Raw genomic sequence first — 21,385 nt, 5'->3', positions numbered from 1 at the left:
GGAATGTGGGAGGAAACCGGAGTGCCCGGAGGAAACCCACGCAAGCACGGGGAGAACATACAAACTCCGCACAGTAAGTCCGGTAGCTGGATTTGAACGCACACAGGAGGTTCCCAAGACCTTAGAACTGTGCCGCGCACGCGCTAACCACTGTGCCACCGTGCTGCCCCAAATATATATATCTTTTTCAATTTGTAAACATTTTTTAAGCCACTCCGCAGCGCTAAAGAGCCGCATAGGGCTCCTGAGCCACGCGTTGCTTACCCTGGAGTTAGGGGTGGGACATTTATTTGAAGGCAGTGACAGTTTCGTGAACTAGGGTTGTCATCTTGAGAGACAATTTGAAACAATATCTTCAGTGTGTTCCAGAAACGTAATTGAAGCAACTTTAAAGCTGTACATTTTTGGCCTTAGGGAATGCTTTGTGTCGTTTTTATCAGCGAGGCCACTGGACTTATAGATTAAGACCAAATGTGATTACCCTCTTGAGTTACAAAACATATATGGCTTGTTTTTTGAAATATGCGTGGGCAATGGAACACTTGCTGTAGTCATTTCGCTTATCGTAAATGTATTTCTAGCATCAGGAAGAACATTGATGTATTTGTTTAAGCAGACTACTGGATTGTGGACGGAGACCAGGGATCTCCAACCTTTCTCTAGCTGAGAGCTACATTATGTTTCTAATTAGCATGAAGGGCACCCCCAGTTTGCCATGCATCTCTAAAATAGCAACTAAGGTGGATGGCTTGCTAAATAGCTAAAAATAATAATAATACTAATTAAAAAAAAATAGGAGTGTGATTGTTAGCTTAAAACGTAACAGGCCAAGTCAAGTCAAGTCAAGTCATTTTTATTTGTATAGCCCTTAATCACAATAAGTCTCTAAGGGCTTCACAGATTAGTATACTATGTTACACAGACTATTTTTCAGTCGACAAGAAGAGTAGGTTATTATTCATAAGCAATGGAGTAGAAGTGAGTTTTAAGTTTAGATTTAGGTAAAAAAAGAAAAAGTATAAGGAACTGGATAGCTTGCTTAAAAAAGAAAAAAGCCATCCAAATAGCCAGATAGAAAGCTACAACAACAAAAACTAGCTATTGACCAAGCTAGAAAAGAGGCAAAAAGTGTAGCTTGCTAACTAGTTAACTAGCAAAAAAAGGCCAAATGTTACCTGGCCTTTAAAGGGAAGGGTGCAAAAAATGTAAAAGGGGATCTAGATAGCTTGTTAAAAGATTAAAAAGCCATCTAAATAGCCAGATAGAAAGCTAAAAGGTTAGTCATGTAGCTAGCTAAAAAAATGAAAAAAACTTTGATCATTCGCTTAATAAAAACCACAAATTTAATTCGTTGCATTTCCTGTAAATAGATTGATAAAAATATGAATAAATGAATGTGTTTAATACACAAATACATTCACATTTAACTCTCCTAATTAATTGCTTAAAAATAATTATCAATACTTAGATTTCTCCATGAAACCGATGAACTGTAATTTATTCATTTGAATTTCAATAATAACAATTTATCATGTTATTACAGGATGATTATAAAAAATAGGGTTGAATAGACTCAGTCAACCAAAAAAACATCACTTTACTAGAAAATCACAATGACCCAGCGCTGATGAGCTACTTTCAGAACAGCGCCTCAACTGTCCTGCACCACGTTGGAGACCGATGCCGTAGAATGAATCGTTTTCTGGTATTTTTTGACATACGCTTTTAAATACAATTAGTAAATAATGACTGTCTCTGTTTTTCTCCAACCAGTCTTTTCTAGTATGTCTGTTTTTTCGAACCGTAAATGTTCTTTTTGAAAAATTGTGGTAGCATATTGCGCTCTAGTTTTATGATGTCGTCATTCATTCCTCTTATAAACCCGCAAAATAAAAAGGCTGCAGTTTTATCATTACCAGTCAGCAGACAGAGAGGGGTTCGTGTTTCAATAGGTGCATTAGTATTTTGTCTTGCTCCTTCTATCCAAAGTATCACCTGATTACTGCCACCTTTAATGCATCACATCCCAGCCCGGTTTTGAAAAAATACACCAATTAAACCTTCGGGCAGCTCTCAGGTCTGGCCGGGTTTGTGATACCTGACCACTCCAGGAAATTCTAGCAGCCTTTGAAGAGGAACGTTTTTCCAATTTCTTAATGAGAGCCAGAAGAGTCGTGCGAGCAATGGACCTGAATAGCAAAGGGGCAGCGAGACTCACGTGTAAGGAACAGGAAATAACAGTGAGCATATCTCCTACGGCCTTTCACGCTCCCGTCATTGAAAAGAAATCGGCTTCCTTTTTCTGAATCACTAACATATTGTTTACATAAGAATTTTTGCCTTACCCGTACATGGTGCCTTTCTCTTTTCACCTCAGCTTAGTATACTACGTTCTCTAAAATGTCAACTGAAGAAGTATTTTTTCCTTTTTGGGGGGATTGACGTAAAATAAAGTGGCAATACTTACTGCCCTTTACTTCGCATTTTCTTTATTCATGCTCAACCTTTGGTGACTGCTCTTAGTATTTCAATCATAATTTCTGATAACAGACACAGATAATTGAATAAAACATCATAATTATAAACTGTATAAATGTATCTACGGACTTAAATATTACATTTTTTATAAAATGTTCAGACATTTAAATAACTTAAATAAGTTATTATTTATTCCATAGCTGCTAGTGTTACTTGACGTAAGAATCCTACTTTTTAAAGGGACAGTGTGTATAACTTAACCACTATATGGCGTATTTTTTAGTGCATCCGAAAATGACTGCAAAAAAAAAAGCGCAATTAAGAATACAAACTAAGGGAACTTAAAGTGACCATAAAGAAGCATTTTTCTTCTAATTGTTTTGCGCAGCTTTTTGGGTTCCAGTAGATGGCAAACAACTATGTGTGTTGATAATTGAAGTGTTTTGTATGACTAGGGGGTGCCAAATAATACACACTGCCCCTTTAAATAACTGTAGAAGGTCTTTTTTCACCATGAGCCGCATTTACGCCTATAAGATTTTCTATAGCAGTCAAATGCGACACGTAAAACACAACTATCATACTCTTTAATATAAAGTTCCTTTTGATTAAGTCCAACTATTAAAAGAAAAGAACAAAATATATTTTAAAAAATCTTTTTACAAAAACTGAGACCATAAATAGATGTTAAGATTTGAAATGTCAGCACAATAATGCTTATTTAGTTTGGCTTACCTTAACTAAAAGAATTGTCTTATTCATGGATGTACGTGTATATTTATTAGTTTTAGTTATTCATTTTATTCATACCATTTGAATCAAATGAAGGACTTTACATCCCTCCAAATCAGGGGTGGGCAAACTACGGCCGGCATGCCAAAACAAAATTGTTAAAATATAATGACCATTTCAATTTTAGTGAATAGAGTACTACCAACTATGTCCCCATTGTCCATTTGTGTGTCTAAAACAAAAATGATACTACAATAATACTACAAAATCATGACAGAGCTAAATATCAAAAACAGGGAGCTAACATTATTTTGCTTTTATTCTGAAAAGAAAACAATCCTATAGAAATACTATAAAACTACTACTACAGTAACACTATGGTACTACAGAAATATTACACCAGGAATACTACTACATTAAAATTTCAAAAAAGGACTTACATTGAATAAATAAATAAATTCTACAAAAATACTACAATTGAATTACTACAAAAATACTAATTAAATACTATGTCGGAAATACTTCGATAGAAATACTATAAGATTACTGCTACAAAAAGATAGCTACAGAAATATCACGTCCAAATTGCAACAAAAATACAACTACAATAATACTACAAAAATACGAAAGATATACTAGAAAAAGTCACCTATGTAAATACTACAAACATACTAAAGACATAATGCTATGGAAATACTGTGCTACAAACATTTGGCTTCATAAATACTACAATAATACTACAGTAGTACTGCAAAATAAAATATCAAATGCAGTGCTTAAAAAAGTGAACAAATCTATCATTTGACAAAACGAATTTATCTAATAACAAATATAAAGAAAATTGATTTGTTGATACCTGCACGTTTATTTATTCATCAATGAAATAATTGAACAAGTCTCCAGGATTGGCAAGTTGGCAATTTGTTTTCAATGCGACCCCCCACTCTAAATAGTAGCCCATCCCTGCTCCAAATATGAAGCCTGAAAGTAGCATTCAATCCTGACAAAACTATTCACTTACAATAAAGAAAATAAGTATTTAAACTCCCTGCTATTTTGCTATCTCTCCCACTTAGAAATCATGGAGGGGGCTGAAATTGGCATTGTAGGTGCATGTCCACTGTGAGAGAGCTAAACTTAAAAGAAAAATCCAGAAATCACAATGCATGATTTTTAACAACTTTTTTTTGTGTGATATAGCTGCAAATAAGTATTTGAACACCTGAGAAAATAAATGTAAATAATTAGTACAGTAGTTTTCTATTACAGAGGTCAAACGTTTCCTGTAGTCTTTTCACCAGGTTTTCACACACTGCAGTTTTTCTTCCATAATCCATTATTTTTTGTAAGCATCCAGCCGGGTGTTTTCGAATTTGCATTGTCTTTTTGGTCTCTGATAATATCTAAGTGAACATTGGTTTCAACGAGATTACAAATACCACTCTATGATAATGTCAGAACCAGAGCAGGAGGTAGACCCAAACGCGTAACGCTTTCACACTAAGTTTTATTTACGGAAGCGGGGCAGTCAGGCGCGGGAAACAGCAAGCCAGGGGCACACGAGCAAGATACCGTACAGGACGGGATCGATACCGGATGCACAAGCAAGATACTGGACTGGACGGGATCGATACCGGATGCACAAGCAAGATATCGGACAGGACGGGCTCGATAACGGGTGCACGAGCAGGATACCGGACAGGACGGGACAGACGGGATTGATACCGGATACACGAGCAAGATACCGGACAGGACGGGACAGACGGGATAGATCCTGGGTACAGGACACTCGAGCAAGATACCGGACAGAACGGGACAGATGGGATCGATACCGGATACAGGATGCACGCGCAAGATACCGGACAGGACGGGACAGACGGGATCGATACCGGATACTGGATACACGATGATGATACCGGACAGGACAGGACAGGACCGAGTCAAAATGCTTGCCTTGTCAGGGCAGAAGTTCGTTGACGGACTGTCAAGGAGTGAATTGATTACTGAGTTCAAATAGGAGGGGAAACAATCAAGCAACGAGCAACAGCTGGCGCCAAACGAGCAGTCACAGGTGAGGGCAATGGCTAATCGTGACAAAGACTTACAAGGGAAAATTAAGATAAAGAGAATGTCTTGATAAATAGGAAACTTTAACATTAACATTTAGCAGCATCACAAATCTGGCTATAATAAGTTAATAAATATGATGATATAACTACCCATTTTTCCATACATAGGCAAGATTCATATTTTTTATTGCCTTGTGCGCTTGTTTAGGGACTCGATATTGGTAAATATTACTAGCTAACAAAGATCAATTCTTGTACCTGTTTCATAACTGTCGTCTACTTGTTTCTTGCTTGTGTGTGCGTGTTCCTTGTTTCCTACCCAATTACCGCAGGAATAAACTTCAAATCAAAGCCCTCTGATTCTGAGTTTGTGTTGAGTTTTTGAGCGCTAAACTCTGCAAACTCTAACACAAGTCACACGCAATGTCACACGAAAAACTGAATATTTATGTGTTTACATACCCTCATTTTGGATTTAATTGTTTGCAGAAGTGGAAAAAGTGAGCGTTAATATATTCCCAAAGCGTTTGGGGAAGAAAATGGGAATTGCTTAGATCGGCTGCCATGTTTTGATGTCCGAAGTCTTATTTTGCTTCCGTTTGCCTTTTGTCCCACTTGTCCTTACACCGTCCTCCCTTCCCTCCTACCAACCCTCAAACTGTTCCCTTAACACAGAGATGAGGAGGAGGAGGAGGAGGAGGAGGAAGGAGAGGAGGATGAGGAGGACGAGGAGGATTTTGAGGATGAAAGTCATCTGGTAACTGAGTCCTCACAGGTCCTTCACAGGTATTTTGTATGCTCACGGTCTTCAGTAGATGCCGTGGTATCTTTTGCATACCTGTCGACCCCCAAGGTTCCATTGGCTTACAAACTTTTGTATTTTTAGTTACAAAATACACAACATACTTTTTTCATATCTCTTTATGTACCTAGTTTGATATTATTCATTATGATAATGTTTAACATTTCATATTTTACACTTGTTTCGGTACTTTCATCTACACACTCAAAGTACATGCTGAATAAATTATGTATACAACTGTTGCTTGCTCTGCGATGAAAATGGCAATATATTAATCCCCTTCATTCCCAAAACTTTCCATGATAGTCAAAGTAGAAACCTTTGTTTATTTATTTATTTTTTGATTTATTATACTCGAGTACTAATGTAATTTACAGTTTGAAGTATTTGTTAAAGTACTGTACTTTATTCATTTGACAAATATTTTCTGAGTAACAAATTGTAATTTTTAAAATAATTTTTGGGTTTCATCGCATATCTCTATGGATTGAGAGCATGTTCCGCTTTCTTTCACCTGGTACTTTGCCACTAGGGAGCGCTAGGGAGCCACTAGGGAACCCCAAAGACCCGCATGTGGCTCAAGAGCAATTTTAGTGTGTCGAGAAGTCCACATTTGTTGGCAAGAGAAAGCATATTCCTCTGTTCTTCCTCTGTTTATCCAATCAGAATGCAGAACTCAATGTACAGCGAAGGATTACTGTACGTCACTTTTGCAGCTGGTGATGACTCTTGTTCTTTTTTATAAGCAAAACGAACATCTATGAATTTATAGGTTTTCGAAATGTCTACGTTTTTGACATGGTTCTTTATATCAAACTGCGTATTTAAATCATGGAAACTGAAGCCAGATATATTCACGTGTTTCTTGCATGCAACACAATATGAATATTCCACACCTTCCAAGTTTGTATCAATCCCTATTCTCGTCCTTTCATTTGCTCTCACTCTTTGTGATTTTTGCCCCTTTCGTTTAACATACGCCGTTTCACGACTTGATGTTTGTATCCCAAAAAACGTAAAAACTATGATGTAATGTGCTTTTGCTCTTTTCACACATGATGGGAATGACACAATGGGAAATACTATGGCGGCACACGTATGCACACATTAACATCAAATCGCTCGTTTTGTTTGCCACGAAGAAAAAAAATTATACAAATATAGGCTACCGCAGCAAACACGTTTGATTTGCAGTTTCTTAATAATCTATGCATACCCGATTTTACGCCATACTCATCTTAAAATGCTTAAAAAACTTAATTTGTATAGCAACAACGTACTGGTTGACAGGTATGCATTTGGTATGCTAGCAGACACCGCTTACTTGTTGGCATAACACCAAAAACGACTTTCACAGCCATTACCCTCTCAAAAACAAATATATTATGAAAGGCTCTGCAGAAAAGTGAGAAGAAAACTGGTGCGGTTAGGTCAATTTGAGTCCCCGTAGTTTGTATTCTTCCTTGTGCTTTGTAGCAAACGTTTTCAGTTACGCTACACGATACAGTGACAACTAATGGGCAAATATTGCTCGTCATCTCTTTAAAAGTACTTTGTGTAATATTTAACCACTTGATGGCACTGTATTGTCTAATGCGAACGAAAACCAGCGCCACAGAGCACAGCATAGCGCAAGTTGCCAGACAAACATGGCAGCAACCTTAGGTAGGGATTCCACCATGTAAAATTAACAAACAACAAAATTAACATTGGTATGACAGTTCATGCATTTTTGCCTAATATTAAAATGTAAGCTGTTTTTTAACTGAATGAAAGTTTTTTTGTACCACTAGGAGGCAGTAAGTATTGCACACAGTCGCTTTAAGATTTGTTATACCATAGTTAGCACAATTATTTGGCTTTTGGACTATGACTCACAACCTAATATGATAATTGCAAGCCTTGCTAGTTTGTTTTTTATTCCGATTGTTTTTCTTTTGTGGCTCTTCTATGGTTACAAATGGTTCTGGTCAGGTTTTATGCCGCTTAGCAAGGATTAGCATAGTGGCGCCGCAATCAGTAAAATGGAAAATGGTTATAGCGGTATTTAGTTATTTTTGGTTTGGCTCAGTTGAATGGTAACCGGTTCAGATCAGTGTCACAGTTTTTATAAAATGCAGAAAAGTCAATTAGTTAGATGTGCATGCCATCTTCCCATGTGTCAACTGCAAATCGTAACAGCAATATCAATCGAAAATAAATTCCAAATTAGCATACAAATTCCAATTTCTCCTTTGTATCCACTATGGCACAGTAAATGTATTATTTTGTACAAACATTAGTCATCACATTGTTTCCTCCCACTGCAATTTGTCTGACATCTTTAAAGATTTGTGGTTGAAGGAGAATTAAGGAAAAAGTTGCTACCGCCTTTTCTCAATTGCAGGGAAACAAATTTTTATAACTCGTGTCTCATTTTCATTTTTGATCCAAGCCACTGTTAACACAAAACAAGTCAACAAGTATTATTTTAGGAAGGGAATTTGGAGTGAGTCAACGGCTCAGTGGTGTTACTGTTTGCAGGCAAAACGCTGTATTTAGAGAAGTAGTTTAAGAATACAATTTATCGTCATCAGGAATGATAAAATGAAAATTGGTTCAGAAGTGCAAAAGTATAGTGCTTGTGATGAAGATGTCCGCACTTGAAATGTAAAATCCTCACTCTCGAAAATGAATTTTCCTTATGTTAAGGACAAAAGTTAAAAAAACATTTTTATTGTCTGCTCATTGTGTGTAGTGGTATTGGGACTACAGACGCTGCTCTACTTACGAACGAGACGATCATAAGTTGAATTTGTTTGTAAGTTGCTTCAGTGCTATATTTTGTATGGGATTTATGTTTAAGGTTTATTTAAGTATGTTTAAGGATTGTATAAGTAACCTGTATTGTTATGTACTAAAAACGAAACATTTCATAAAATAGTATGCTATATAAAGATTAATAAAGTTGGGTTTATCTTACTTTTGGAAGATAAGCTTTAAGAGTTAGGTGACTTCCTCCACCGTGGTAAAATAGAACTTACAGCAATGTCCGGATATTTTTCGATATCTAGAAAAAAATGTTCGTATCTACCGTTTTCCGTAACTCGAGTGTTCGTAGGTAGGGGAGCGTCTGTATCTTGCAGGTAGGTAATATTGCAAGTTTTTTTTGCATCCTGCTATCTGTCCGTATCTTGATGTATGAACCACTGTCTCATTTCATTTTTTGTCGATTTGTTTTCAATTCGCTTCAAACTTCAGTCACACAAAAACATTTAATGCTCGAACAAAGCGCGACTGCGCTGAAAGGTAAAAGCAGCCAAATTTGAATGATGTTTTCTCTATTTCTAGCATTGGCCTTGCTGTTGTTTATTTCTTCTCATTGCCAAACTGCTTTAATTGGTTTCTCCTCCACCAAACTTGCAAATCTTCCCCTTGATTCTTACGTAAGGATGTGTGGTATTAATAGTTGCTGCTGCCTTGAACTTTTCTTATTGTTCGGAATGTAGAGTAAATCTTAACATGAATAGACAACTTTATAGGCCTGCTTGTTCTTTCTCTCCTTTAGCAGTGGCCAAGCCCTACATATTTACAAGAAACTGCTTTGTTTGTTTTCTTTCTTTATATTTTAAAAGGCCAAACAATTCAAAGTATCACTTTAGCATATATATAATTGTAAATAAAGCACGACTAATAGAATATTGTCGTTTTGATGCCTCTCTTGTCCCCGGTGTGACTTTATTTTAAGTCAGTTTGGTTCAAACAGTTTGATGACATTGTTTTGTTTATAACCAAATATAAGATGAAATAACCAAATATAAGACGTACATTTAGATGTCTGGATGTATATTGGCTCATGAGTGCGAAAATGTATTCAAATAAATAAAATTAATCAAACATTTGTTTGCCCAGCGCTGATCTAGTGGCTTCTCGGTGTCCAGAAGCTATGTTAGAGTTCAGCAGTCTATTTTGGGCAAAAATTGGTGCTTTGCTACCATTGTGTGCCATCAATGAACTTTGTTAAAGAATTCTATTTTAATCAGTTTAGACATGGATCCTCTAAAAAAACACCCAAAACATATCAATCGAAATAAGTCAAGTCAATTCATGTTTATTTGTATAGCCCTTAATCACAAAGACTATCAAAGGGCTGCACAGACCAACACTTTTATTACACCATCCCCTGATCTAAAACCTACATGAGGGCAAGGAAAAACTCAAACCTCAACATGAGGAAAATGAAGAAACCTTGAGAAGGGACCACACAGGATGACCAGGCTGCAACAGATGTTGCAATAATAAATAATACACAGATATTGTCAACATAAAATAAAGGTCATTCATATGCTACAAAATAGAAGTGTGTTTTAAGTCTAGATTTAAACAATGTAGTCTCTAAGATTCCAAAATGAATGGATTCTGCTTTAGAGCAATCAATATCATGAAAATGAGTCACAATTTGGCTAATTTTTTCCGATTTTTATACATGCAATACTTTCCTTTGTGTCTTCCGTTTTGAAGTCCATTATTACCCGACACCTATTGAGCCCTTTCTGTGTTTGTAATCAAGAGTGACGTATTGAAGCTCCACGTGCATCTCTGAAGTAGAATGGCAGAATTCATGTTGGTTTATAGCAGCCTATTGACACAAAAAGATTGTAGATTATAAATAGGAAAAGCTCAAAATAGCACATGGAATAGACATTAAAGAAGAAAATAAGATGAGAACAATGTCAATATATATATATATATATATATATATATATATATATATATATATATATATATATATATATATATATATATATATATATATATATATATATATATATATATATAGGCAAAGTCTGTACAGGGTAGTGCTTGTAGACTGACCTAAGTTGTAATAATAGTGAAAATAGTGGGTTGTAAATTGTTGATTTTTATTTGTGATAGGGTTTTTTCCTACTTTTATTCACAGAGTTGCTTCCTTTGAAGCACCACATGCAAGCACCCACCAGACATCGCCCAGCCGTTGCTTCACGAGCACGGCAAGCTGCACGCCAGAGTTAAAAACGGACAGGTTGGCGTGCATGATAATATACAATCCATATAACAAGCGCTCATCGCACAAATATTGTATACTTGGTGCGTGCAGACCCGTGGTAGGAGGCCTGCTGAGTTCTTCGTACAGGCAGCATCAAGAGTCTTTGGCTGCCGAGAGGGAAAGGAGGCGAGTGGAACGAGAGGAGCGTCTGCAGAAGATCGAGAGGGAGGAAAAGGAACGGTTCAAGTCAGTCTCATTTTGCGAGAAAACGCAGCGCAGTTGTTGTATTGTCAGTACACGCAATCATTTTTGCTTCATTCCTGTTTGTAGTCGTGACTATGTGGACAGAAGGGAGGAAGCGAGACAAGCCAGAGAGGAAAGGTGGGTTTTATCTGGTGCTCTTGAGGATAACCATCCATCCATTATCCGCACCACTTATCCTCAGTAGGGTTGCGAGAGTGCCCGAGCCCACCCCAGTCGACATTTGGGAGAGGGCAGAGCACACAGGGACAGACAACTCACTCGCTCATTCACATCCAATTAACCTGAAAGGCATGTTTTCGGGTAATGTGGGAGGAAACCGGAGTAAACCCACGCAGGCAAACCCTACACAGGGAGGCTGCTGTAGCTAGACTTGAACCCTGAACCTCCTCAATGTGGGACCGCGTGCTAATCATCCATCCGCCGTGCCGCCCTGAGGATAACCAATGCACAGCAAAAACAAATCCAAAACAATGATTTAAATAAATACGATATCAATCAATCTATCCCTGCTGCTAGATAGTTTTGCTTATTCTAGCATACGGAGGATTTTGCTCATTGTTCTCATGGGGCGTCAGTAGCTCAGGAGGTATAGCGCTCGTCTTAAGATCAAGAGGTCGCAGGTCCGGGCTCTTCTGTGTAATATGTCAAAGTGTCCTTGGTCAAGACACTGAATCCCTAATGCTAAGCATGGCTGACGCCTTTATCGGTGTGTGATGGGTAAGTGTAAAGCACATTGTAAAGCGCTTCAGTGACTTGAAAAGCGCTATATAAATGCAGACCATTTATATTTATTGAACCGTTTTAATTATTTTTTTCTACTAAAACAAGAAAAAGGGTACACATATTTTCATTAATATTCTTATTTGTTTTAATATATTTTAATGAGTAAATAACCATTTAAATTAAAAAAACAAATACTCTAATAATTGTCTTATATTTCAGATATAATAAGATAAATCATTGGTAATGTTAAATACTGTTCTTTAATTTGACCATAAATAGTTCAAATTGAAAAATGTAAAATATACTAAAAAGCATCAAAACTCTGCCATATTGAATACTTTTCTTCCAATTTTACTTCATTAAAAAAGTGATTACTGTTTGAAATTTTATTTTCAAGTGTTTTCTCCTGTTTACTTATTCTTATTTTATTTCTAACATAATTTTCAAAAAAAGAACAATACTAAAAAACGCTTTTAAAAAATATCTTACTACAACCAAAATATAAATAATACCTAAATCTAATATATATAATTAATTATAAAATTAAATATAAATATAAAATAATACTGCCCTGCGATTGGCTGGCAACCAGTTCAGGGTGTCCCCTGCCCACTGCCCGATGATTGCTGGGATGGGCTCCAGCACCCCCGCGACCCTACTGAGGATAAGCAGTGCAGCTGATGAGATGAGATAAAATAATACTAAAAACGAGCCATATATATACAAACAAGTAGGAAAAATATGTTTAGATATTGTAAAATTATTGAAATAAATAAAATGAGCAAGATTACAAGTGTGTGTATACGCATAGTTCTTTAAATAAAACACATTTGGACTTTTTGGAGCTCCGCAGAATTCGATTTGATTTAATTTTTGTGTTCAAAGTACTACATGGAATGATCGATGTGCCTTTTGATCAATTTTTTAAGTTCTGTCATGTTGATGGTTTACGTGGTCTCAGATATAAGTTACGGGTGCCTAGACCTACCAGCAACTTGCATGGAAACTTTATTTCTTTCAGGATACCAAAAATTTGGAATTTTTTGCCTGACCGGGTTATTAGTGCAAATACGGTGCAAACCTTTAAGCAAAGGTTGGCAGAAATAGATTTGTCAAATTTTCTTAGGAGAGGGGGCGCAAGGTGACCATATTTGGCCATGCTCACTCTCAGCATTAGTTTTTTCTTTGTGTCATGTTTTGATTAATGTATCCAACAATACCTTCAATAAACATTTCATTTCATTTGGGGAAGATGTGGGGGGTCATGGGACAATTATCTATTATCTGTAAAATATAAACTATGTGAAAAGAGATCAAATGCAGTTTTTTCCAACAGTATTGCTATAGTTGAATGAGTTGAAATGATTTAAAAAAATGTCAATCCATCATTCCACTGCCAACCTAAAAAGTATGCAAACTTTACAAATAAGTACTTTCTATTTACGTATTTTAGGGCAGGGGTCTCCAACGTTGTGCTCACGGGCACCAAGGTGCCCCCTAAGGACACTTGAAGTGCACGAGGACCTGTTCTGATAAGTTCACCAGTGCTGGGGCAATGTGATTTACTAGTGTCCTGGTTTCCGTGGCGACCCTACGGCATAAATCACGACCAAAAAGACGCACGCCTTGGTTTACTGAAAATTGACTTGTAAAATCATTGTTTGTTGGTTGACTGGGTCTATTTAACCCATTTTTAATCGTTAACCTGGTAATAAAATTGTGATGAAATAAGTTATTTTGGAAAATTAGATAAATAAATTCCAGTTCATAACCTTGATGGACAAAAAAAATATATTCAAGTATTGATAATTATTCTTAAGCAATAATTAAAAGAGTAGAATAAGAATGTGTATTTAAAAAATAATTTATTTATCTTTTTGATTTGTTTTACAGGAAAAAAAACTAAATTCCAATTTTTGGATTTTATAAAACGAATGTGCAAAAAAAAATGTGCAGTTCTTTTGCTAGCTATCCTGCTACCCTTTTAGCTTTTTAACAAGATATCTAGCTAGCTTTTGACATTTTTTTCATGCTATCTAGCTAACATTTTATCTTGTTGTCAAGCTAAATATTGGGCTGCTAGCTAACCATATAGGTATATTTTTAACTTTCTATCTAGCTATTTATATGCATATTTACTTTTTTTAGCAAACTGTCTAGTTCCCTATTTGTTTTACCTTTTCACCTTTCTAGCTAAATCTCAAGCTACCTTTCAAGCTATTTAGCAAGCTAGCTTTTTAAAAAAAATGTGTATGTATCTGGCTTAACCCTTTTTGCTTGTTAAAGTTAAATTTTGGGCTCCTTTCTAGCACGCTATCTAACTTTGTTTCTAGCCTTTTAGTCGACAATTAAGATTGATTTTTACTATTTAGCTAACTATCTAGCTCCCTTTTGGATTTTAATCTGTTTAAATTTCTCATCAACCAACCTTTTTAGCTATTTAGCAAGCCATCTAGTTATAGCTATTTTAGAAAATGATATCAAACTGCGTGCCCTTTGAGCTAATAAGTAACAAAAATTAACTCTCAGCTTGAAAACAATTGGAGACTCCTAAGCCCTGAGGATTATTTTGATTTAGTTCGTCCAGTTCAGTCTGCTTCAATCTCCAGAAGTGGCATTAAATCTGTTAAAACAGCAATGCAGTGATTAAAGCAAAGTCAAATTAATGTATAAACAAGATTGAAGTGTAGATCGTAAGGATTTAAGGCCACTGTCTTTTTTCTATCGCTGGGACAGGTACAAAGCCGTGGAGAGGATCGCAGCCGAGGAATTTGAGCGAGAGCGGCCTAGGGTGCCCATACGAGGCCGCACAGAGATCACGCTGTGCTTGAGTTCCAACACCGCCGTCCGATCGGCTTCGCGATGTGTCACCACCTCGTCTATTGCATCGCAGCAAGAGAAGGCTCCTGACGTTCGGGAGACATCAGGTAAAAGGTTTGAATTTCAGATAAGGAAAAGCACGATTTTGTACCGCATGGGACTAAAATGGAGAAAAATTGTGAAATTTTGCCGGTGGACCCAAATGCAGGAAAGCAGGAACATTATAGTACTCAAGATGATTGCATATAATCACAAAAATGCTCAATGAAGTTAAAAAAAAGGTCAAAAATAACAGTAAAGCTGAATCAAAAAGAATATATACAACAAACCTCAGAAATCAGGATGGACCAGGAATGTGATAGTGAAAAAAAAAGCTTGAAAGAAAAATCACCCTACCCTGAATGCTGTCCTAAAATGTCTCAAAGAAGTGTGAGGCTAATTAGTGACAGGTGGGAAATGCTTAGATCACCCTCTGGTGGAAGGAGGTGCGCCTGACCCCAACAAAAAAGATGCACTGAAATATAGATTTACAAGGCAATACTTTATTTTGATTATCATATTTTTATTTGTCGATATAAATTATATAAATATCGCCCTGAATTAGGATCTTTGTGTTATGTTTTGTGTTTCATTCATTGACTAAAACAGTTCTTAGTCTATGATGTGGAGTTTTAGAGTGAAAATTAACATTCCTATTTTATTTCTCAGAACCCTATACATAAAATCTAGTTGAGTTTGAGAAGTGCTGTATGCCAAACTTGAAATCATATTCTAAAATGACCAAATTCGAATTGCTCTAATTCATTTAAATCTAGATACCTGTATATATTAGAATATCTAGATTCACAACTAAAGTTACTAGATTTATAAATGGCTACTGTATTTATTCATGCATATTCAATTTGATGTATTTCAGAACTATATCTGGTGTATATGACTGGATAACAAGAATAGAATAGAAAAGCCGTTATTGTTGTTGAAAACAACGTGGTGAAAAAGAAGAGTTAGATAAAAAAATGTTATGATCAATAGGTAAAAATATTTACAAGGTAACCTGACCTAAATTGCAAGTGCACTTTCTTTTGTAATTTAAGTGCAAGGAAAGATAATGCAACTTAACAATAGTGCAATGAAAATAGTGCATTAACATTTAGCTGCAAATCCATTTTTGAATTCAACTTGCAAGGTATATATTTTAATGCCGTGTGCGCTTATTTAGGGTGTTGATAGCCCTCGCAAAGAAACTGTCTCCGAGCTACTTTCAGATTTTCTGCTAATTCTGGGTTTTAGAGTGCACCTTATAATCCTAAAATGTTTTTTGAGGGTTTTTTGGGGCCTCCTGTGGAATTAATTACATGGTCTGTCAGATGTGAAGCCCTCTGAGACTCTTGTGATTGGGGCTAAAGAAATAAATTGACTTGCCTTGATTTGACTTATTTTTCACTTCCAGGAAACCAATTCATTCCGGCTTTAAAACCTGGCACTCAACCTAGAACAAAAAGTCCATCGTCAGAACTGAAAGGATCAGAACTTTGTCCCTCTCCTCCCTCGCAACCAAATATGGCTGCAAGAGAGACGCCTGCAGACACGGAGGATCTTTCTGACACTCAACCAGTTCAGAATGTAGATGAAGAGCCAGAGGAGTGTGAGGAAAGGGGAGTAAGGAATGAAGAGAGACGTGAAGAAGGGAAGTCTAAGGAGGAAGAGCAGAGTGAGAAAGTGAACATAGTAAAAGAGCAGGTGGACGTACTGGAAGCGGCAGATGAAGTGGAGGTCGCCGAGGAAGCTATGGTGGCGAGTATAGACGTCGCCGCAGATGTTGAGCAGGTTGAGATAGATGTAGATTGTGAGATGGTTGCGGCAACAGAAAAGGATGTGGAAGAAAATATTGTGTTGAGCGAGAAAGAGAGGCAGAACGAGGAAGTGAATGAGAAAGACAACTGCTCGGCATCCAGCATCTCCTCCACCAGCAGCACACTGGAGAGGGAGGAGCGTGAGGAAAAGGTCAAAAATGCCCTTGAAGCAGGTAGGGAGAGGACATTTTATCTTTTTGGGGACTTCGTCTCTAAGGGCCCGGTCACACAGCCGTTTGCGTCTGTATCGCGGGTAAAATTTTGCGTTTTTTTTTTGTCCGTGGTTGCCCGCGATGGAAAATGCGCAAAATTGGCCAACCCGCTGTTCATCGGTGGTATGCCCGCAAAACAGACGCCGGCGACTGTTCCGCTTCCTCATCGCGTCATTTCCGCGTCATTTTCTCGTGTGGACCACGGGTATAAAAGCTCCCGAGCCGGTGTTGTGCCCAAATCCGACTCCTACGCAAAATTGACGTTGGTGACTTTTTCATCCGCGTTAACAAACGCATTTTGTAGAATACGATCGCACTTTATTGTTTAAATAAACGCGTTATATAGACTAGGATCTCCCAATTGTTATAATTAGCTCGCTTTATTGTTTTAATAAGCGTTTTATATAGAATACGATCGCTTTTGTTGGAAGCGCAGCAGAAGGCGCGTTCACGCGAGGGGGGGAGGATTTTATATACGGTGTGCATTACCGTTCGATTACGTTCACAACAAAAACAAAGACGGAATGGTTTAAGTTGTATTACATTCCCAACAAATGCAAGACGAAGTGGTTTTGGGTATATGTTCGCCATTATATTCCCTAAAAGTGATATAAAAGTGAGATAAAACGAGGTAAAAGTGGTTGTAGTAGCAAGGGGATGCAAATCTCGGCAGGGATGCATTTCTCGGCATAACACCGGGCTGTAGAAATCCTAACCGCTTAAGACACAGTCCCGTGAAGATCAAGATTTCAAGCTATGGCACCGAAGAAGTCAATATGTTATTATTGTAATCGTTTTTCATTTTGATTTTATTATCTTGTTATGAAATGAAAATAAATGTCAAGAAATAAAAATGGATTAAGACGAGGTCACTACGGTGACGGGGATCCATGTTCACCCCTTGACGTCTCGAGCACAACTGACGTGTGCTCGGCAAATCGCGCTGTATATACGCGGAGAAAGGCGTTTGACCGTCACACGCGTAACACGCTAATTTCATGTAATAACACCGCGATACAGGCGCAGAACATGCTATTACCATGCTCCACCCACGATTACCCGCTGAAATTTCCCACCCTACCCATATGTAACCACGCCCTGGCCGCGGCCAGAGCACATCGTTCCGCGTCATTTTCGCGTCATTACCTCGTGTGCCGCCCGCGGTTAACACGTGCTCAAAGTTTTGAGCTGCTCAAAAGTTTTGAGCAGCTCAAAACTTTTTCGCGCGGCCAACCGCGTGTGAATTTCCGACCGCGAGTAAAGCACTGCTGTATCTCGTCTATATGGCGGTCTCAAAGCGTCCAACAGCGCCCAACAGCGTATGCTTCACGGCCAGAAATTTCTCCATTGATATAGCGCTTTTCAAGTCACTGAAGAAAAAGCTTTACAATGTACTTCACACTTACCGATAGCTAGTCAGGCATATTAGGGGTCCAATGTCTTGCCCAAGGACACTTCACAAGTAACTTTCCAGAGTAAAATTATTATTTTCGGTAAAACATAGTTTGTATTCTTCCTTGTGCTTTTAGCACATGTTTTCAATTTCATGACACAATACAGTGAACATTTGGTGGTCAAATAACACACTATCCTTTTATGTTCCCATATATAGAGATACAGTATGAGGATATAGGCGCCACCCAAGAAACACAGGAAATGGTGCCCCTACGATCCTAGTGGTCAAGGGATCCACCCACCCTACCACTATGACTACATAAAGTAAAAAAAATAATAATAAATCCTAAATATAATAAATAATAATATGATATATTTAATTGAAATTGCTTTTTTTTAATGATTGCTCCTAATTTTTAATTTTGGCGTACTTAATGGGAAACGACCACTAGAGGGCAGCCGTTACAGGTGTCAACCACTTAAGCAAGTAATGATACCTCAAACTCACCTCATAGTCTATGCCTCCACTGATAACTAAGATTTCAAAACAATTCCTACTTATTTAATTCCCTGGTCCTTCCAGTGTATGTTGTCAAACAACCCTTCTTGAGAATTTCATCCTCTAAACAATAAATAGTATTGGTCTGTTGTGGTCCTTTATTAAACTAAACATTTGCAAAGTTCAAATTACCGGTAATTCCGTCTAACAAGGACCATTCTATACTGTTTTTAATAAATTGTTTAGGGATTGTTAAAAGAATTCATTAATAAAATAATCAAACACCTATGTTACAGAGGTAGTGTCATTTGTAGTCATAAAAAATGAAAAAAGTACAGTATATGTATCTTATGACTATGTATATATTGTTACAATTGGAATTAGAAATCTCTTTGATGTCATAGATAACAATGGTGCAATTAAAAACAGTAACATTTAGAAGCAACAAAATACCAAAACAATTCAATAATTAATATACAAATACCAATCAACAGTCTTGTGCGCTTGTTTAGAGTGGTGATGGCGCTTAGGAAACAAACTATCTCTGACCCTGTTATATATGTTTTATATATATTTTATTCCTTTGATGAAAAATTGAGAGCATCACGTCCTTCCCCCCTAACAGGCCAGTGGAGCGATTGTGTCGAGATCTCCGAAGAGAACGACATTCTCAACAACAAGCGCTTCATGTTGGACATGCTCTACGCTCACTCCCCCATCAAAGAGGACGATGACAGAGAAACTGAAAAAGAAACGCTACTCAAATTTGAAAAGGACCCTGAGGAGACCAACCCTTCTGTGGCCAGCTTAGCTAGCAGGATCTCCACACTGGAAGCTCACAGGCAGGCCCAAGAAGGCAATGTGAAGAAAATGGAAGTGGACATTGTGGATAAGCAAGGAACCGTACGAGCCGTGGCGGAGATATTCGGTGACCTGGTCAAAGGGCTGACGTCTCCAAGCGAGACCGAGGCATCAAAGGAACTTCACACTATGAGCGACAAAATTCCTGGCGGTGCTCAGAAAAAGGAATCAGACCAGATCTGGGACCAGCTAATGGCCACACCCAGGGAGCTACGCATTAAGGAAATAGACTTCACCGACCTTCGGGAAGAAGACGATATGGATATTCTAGAGATGGAAAGTGTGATGGGCTCCAGCGATCTCCTTACACCGCCCCCTCCTCCTCTGTGCAAACCCGGTCTACCGCCACCCCCACCTCCACTTGTCTTTGGCAAAACAGCTCGCGCAAATCCGTCCTTTATGCCACTTCCTTCCCCACAGCTTAATCGGGGGGACGTTCCTCTGTTCCTCAAGAAAAAAAAGACAATCCGGCTCTTCTGGAAGGAGGTGCGCCCTGTGGATTGGCAGTGCAAGAGCCATAAGCTCTGTAAGGAGTCCTTGTGGTCTAAACTCGAGCCACTGAAACTGGACACATCAAAGCTGGAGCAACTGTTTGAATCCAAATCTAAGGAGCTGCCTGTTACCAAGGTAAAACAATGGCAGTAATTATGAATTAACTTGGCTTCTAGCGTAAGTGTGACAGGCCTGAAGTCATTGAGGCTGACCACTGATGACTTATTTGGGATGGGGATGGTCGTGAAGGTCTTGAGGCAGGGTGGAATGGTAGCTTGTGTCAGGAACTGGTTGAAATTGGATTTCAGGGTGGTAATGGCTATTGGGAAGATGTTAGTTCTTATTCTGTTGTTATTTGCTTCCATACACATGTAGCAGAGACAAACAATGTAAAATACAGTAAAAGTTAAAAAACAGGTTAAAAATGCAATACAATCCCAAATTACAGCAAAATTATCAACCAAAATGAGTAACATGTATTACCTCCTTAGCCATGATGAACACAGAAGATAAGAAAAACGTAATACTGACAATGTGAGCTTTAGAAAGATTATTAATTTCAAAACAATTTTGACGTACAGTGTGCCTTTCCTCAATAAAGGTTGAAAAACACTGATCTACACAAATGAAATGGTGGGAAGAGATCTATTTAGTCTATTGTACGAAATGGCTGATTGTTGATGTGTCCCGCAGAAAGCAGCAGTTGACGCCAAACGACAAGAAATCATAGTCTTGGATTCCAAACGCAGCAACGCCATCAACATCGGTCTGACCGTTTTGCCCCCTCCTCGCACCATCAAGACAGCCATCCTTAACTTTGATGAGTATGCCCTAAACAAAGAAGGCATCGAGGTAAGGAAGACAGACAATTACTTCATCTTACAAATTCATGAGTCCGCTCTGAAGTTCCTTATTTTCTGTTATGTGATTAAAAATGTCATACATTCTACATTCTTTCCATCCATCCAACCATTTTCTGCACCCCTTATCGTAAATAGGACTGCGGCAGCATTCATTCCAAATAAAGTAAATATTGTCTTTTAATACTCTAATACAGCCGTTTATGGTGAAAACTGCCAATGCGACATCTCAAAATATTGGAATATCGTAAAAAAATATGCTAAAAGGATGCAAGCTGTAATCAGCAGTATTTAAATAATATTTTAAAAGGCTTGCAATA

General features: G+C 37.7%; 1 protein-coding gene across 4 annotated transcripts in view; it reads left to right on the top strand.

The window, feature by feature from the left end:
- fhod3b (formin homology 2 domain containing 3b) overlaps positions 1–21,385 on the top strand; it is a 167,018-nt gene that overhangs the window by 119,153 nt on the left and 26,480 nt on the right. For 2 of the 4 annotated variants that reach the window (XM_088326108.1, XM_088326109.1), the window contains exons 11-18: positions 5,955–6,065; positions 11,021–11,122; positions 11,198–11,332; positions 11,417–11,467; positions 14,810–15,000; positions 16,344–16,919; positions 19,478–20,340; positions 20,899–21,057. In XM_088326108.1, the coding sequence (XP_088182234.1) occupies positions 5,955–6,065; positions 11,021–11,122; positions 11,198–11,332; positions 11,417–11,467; positions 14,810–15,000; positions 16,344–16,919; positions 19,478–20,340; positions 20,899–21,057 (2,188 nt within the window). The remainder of the gene's footprint in view (positions 1–5,954; positions 6,066–11,020; positions 11,123–11,197; positions 11,333–11,416; positions 11,468–14,809; positions 15,001–16,343; positions 16,920–19,477; positions 20,341–20,898; positions 21,058–21,385) is intronic. The other 2 variants (XM_088326107.1, XM_088326106.1) reach the window with 1 other exon arrangement.

This window comes from Urocampus carinirostris, chromosome 2, assembly GCF_059441175.1.
Source record: "Urocampus carinirostris isolate Australia breed hairy pipefish chromosome 2, RoL_Ucar_1.0, whole genome shotgun sequence".
Lineage (NCBI taxonomy): Eukaryota > Metazoa > Chordata > Actinopteri > Syngnathiformes > Syngnathidae > Urocampus > Urocampus carinirostris.
This window is presented reverse-complemented; position numbering and strand designations above follow the sequence as displayed.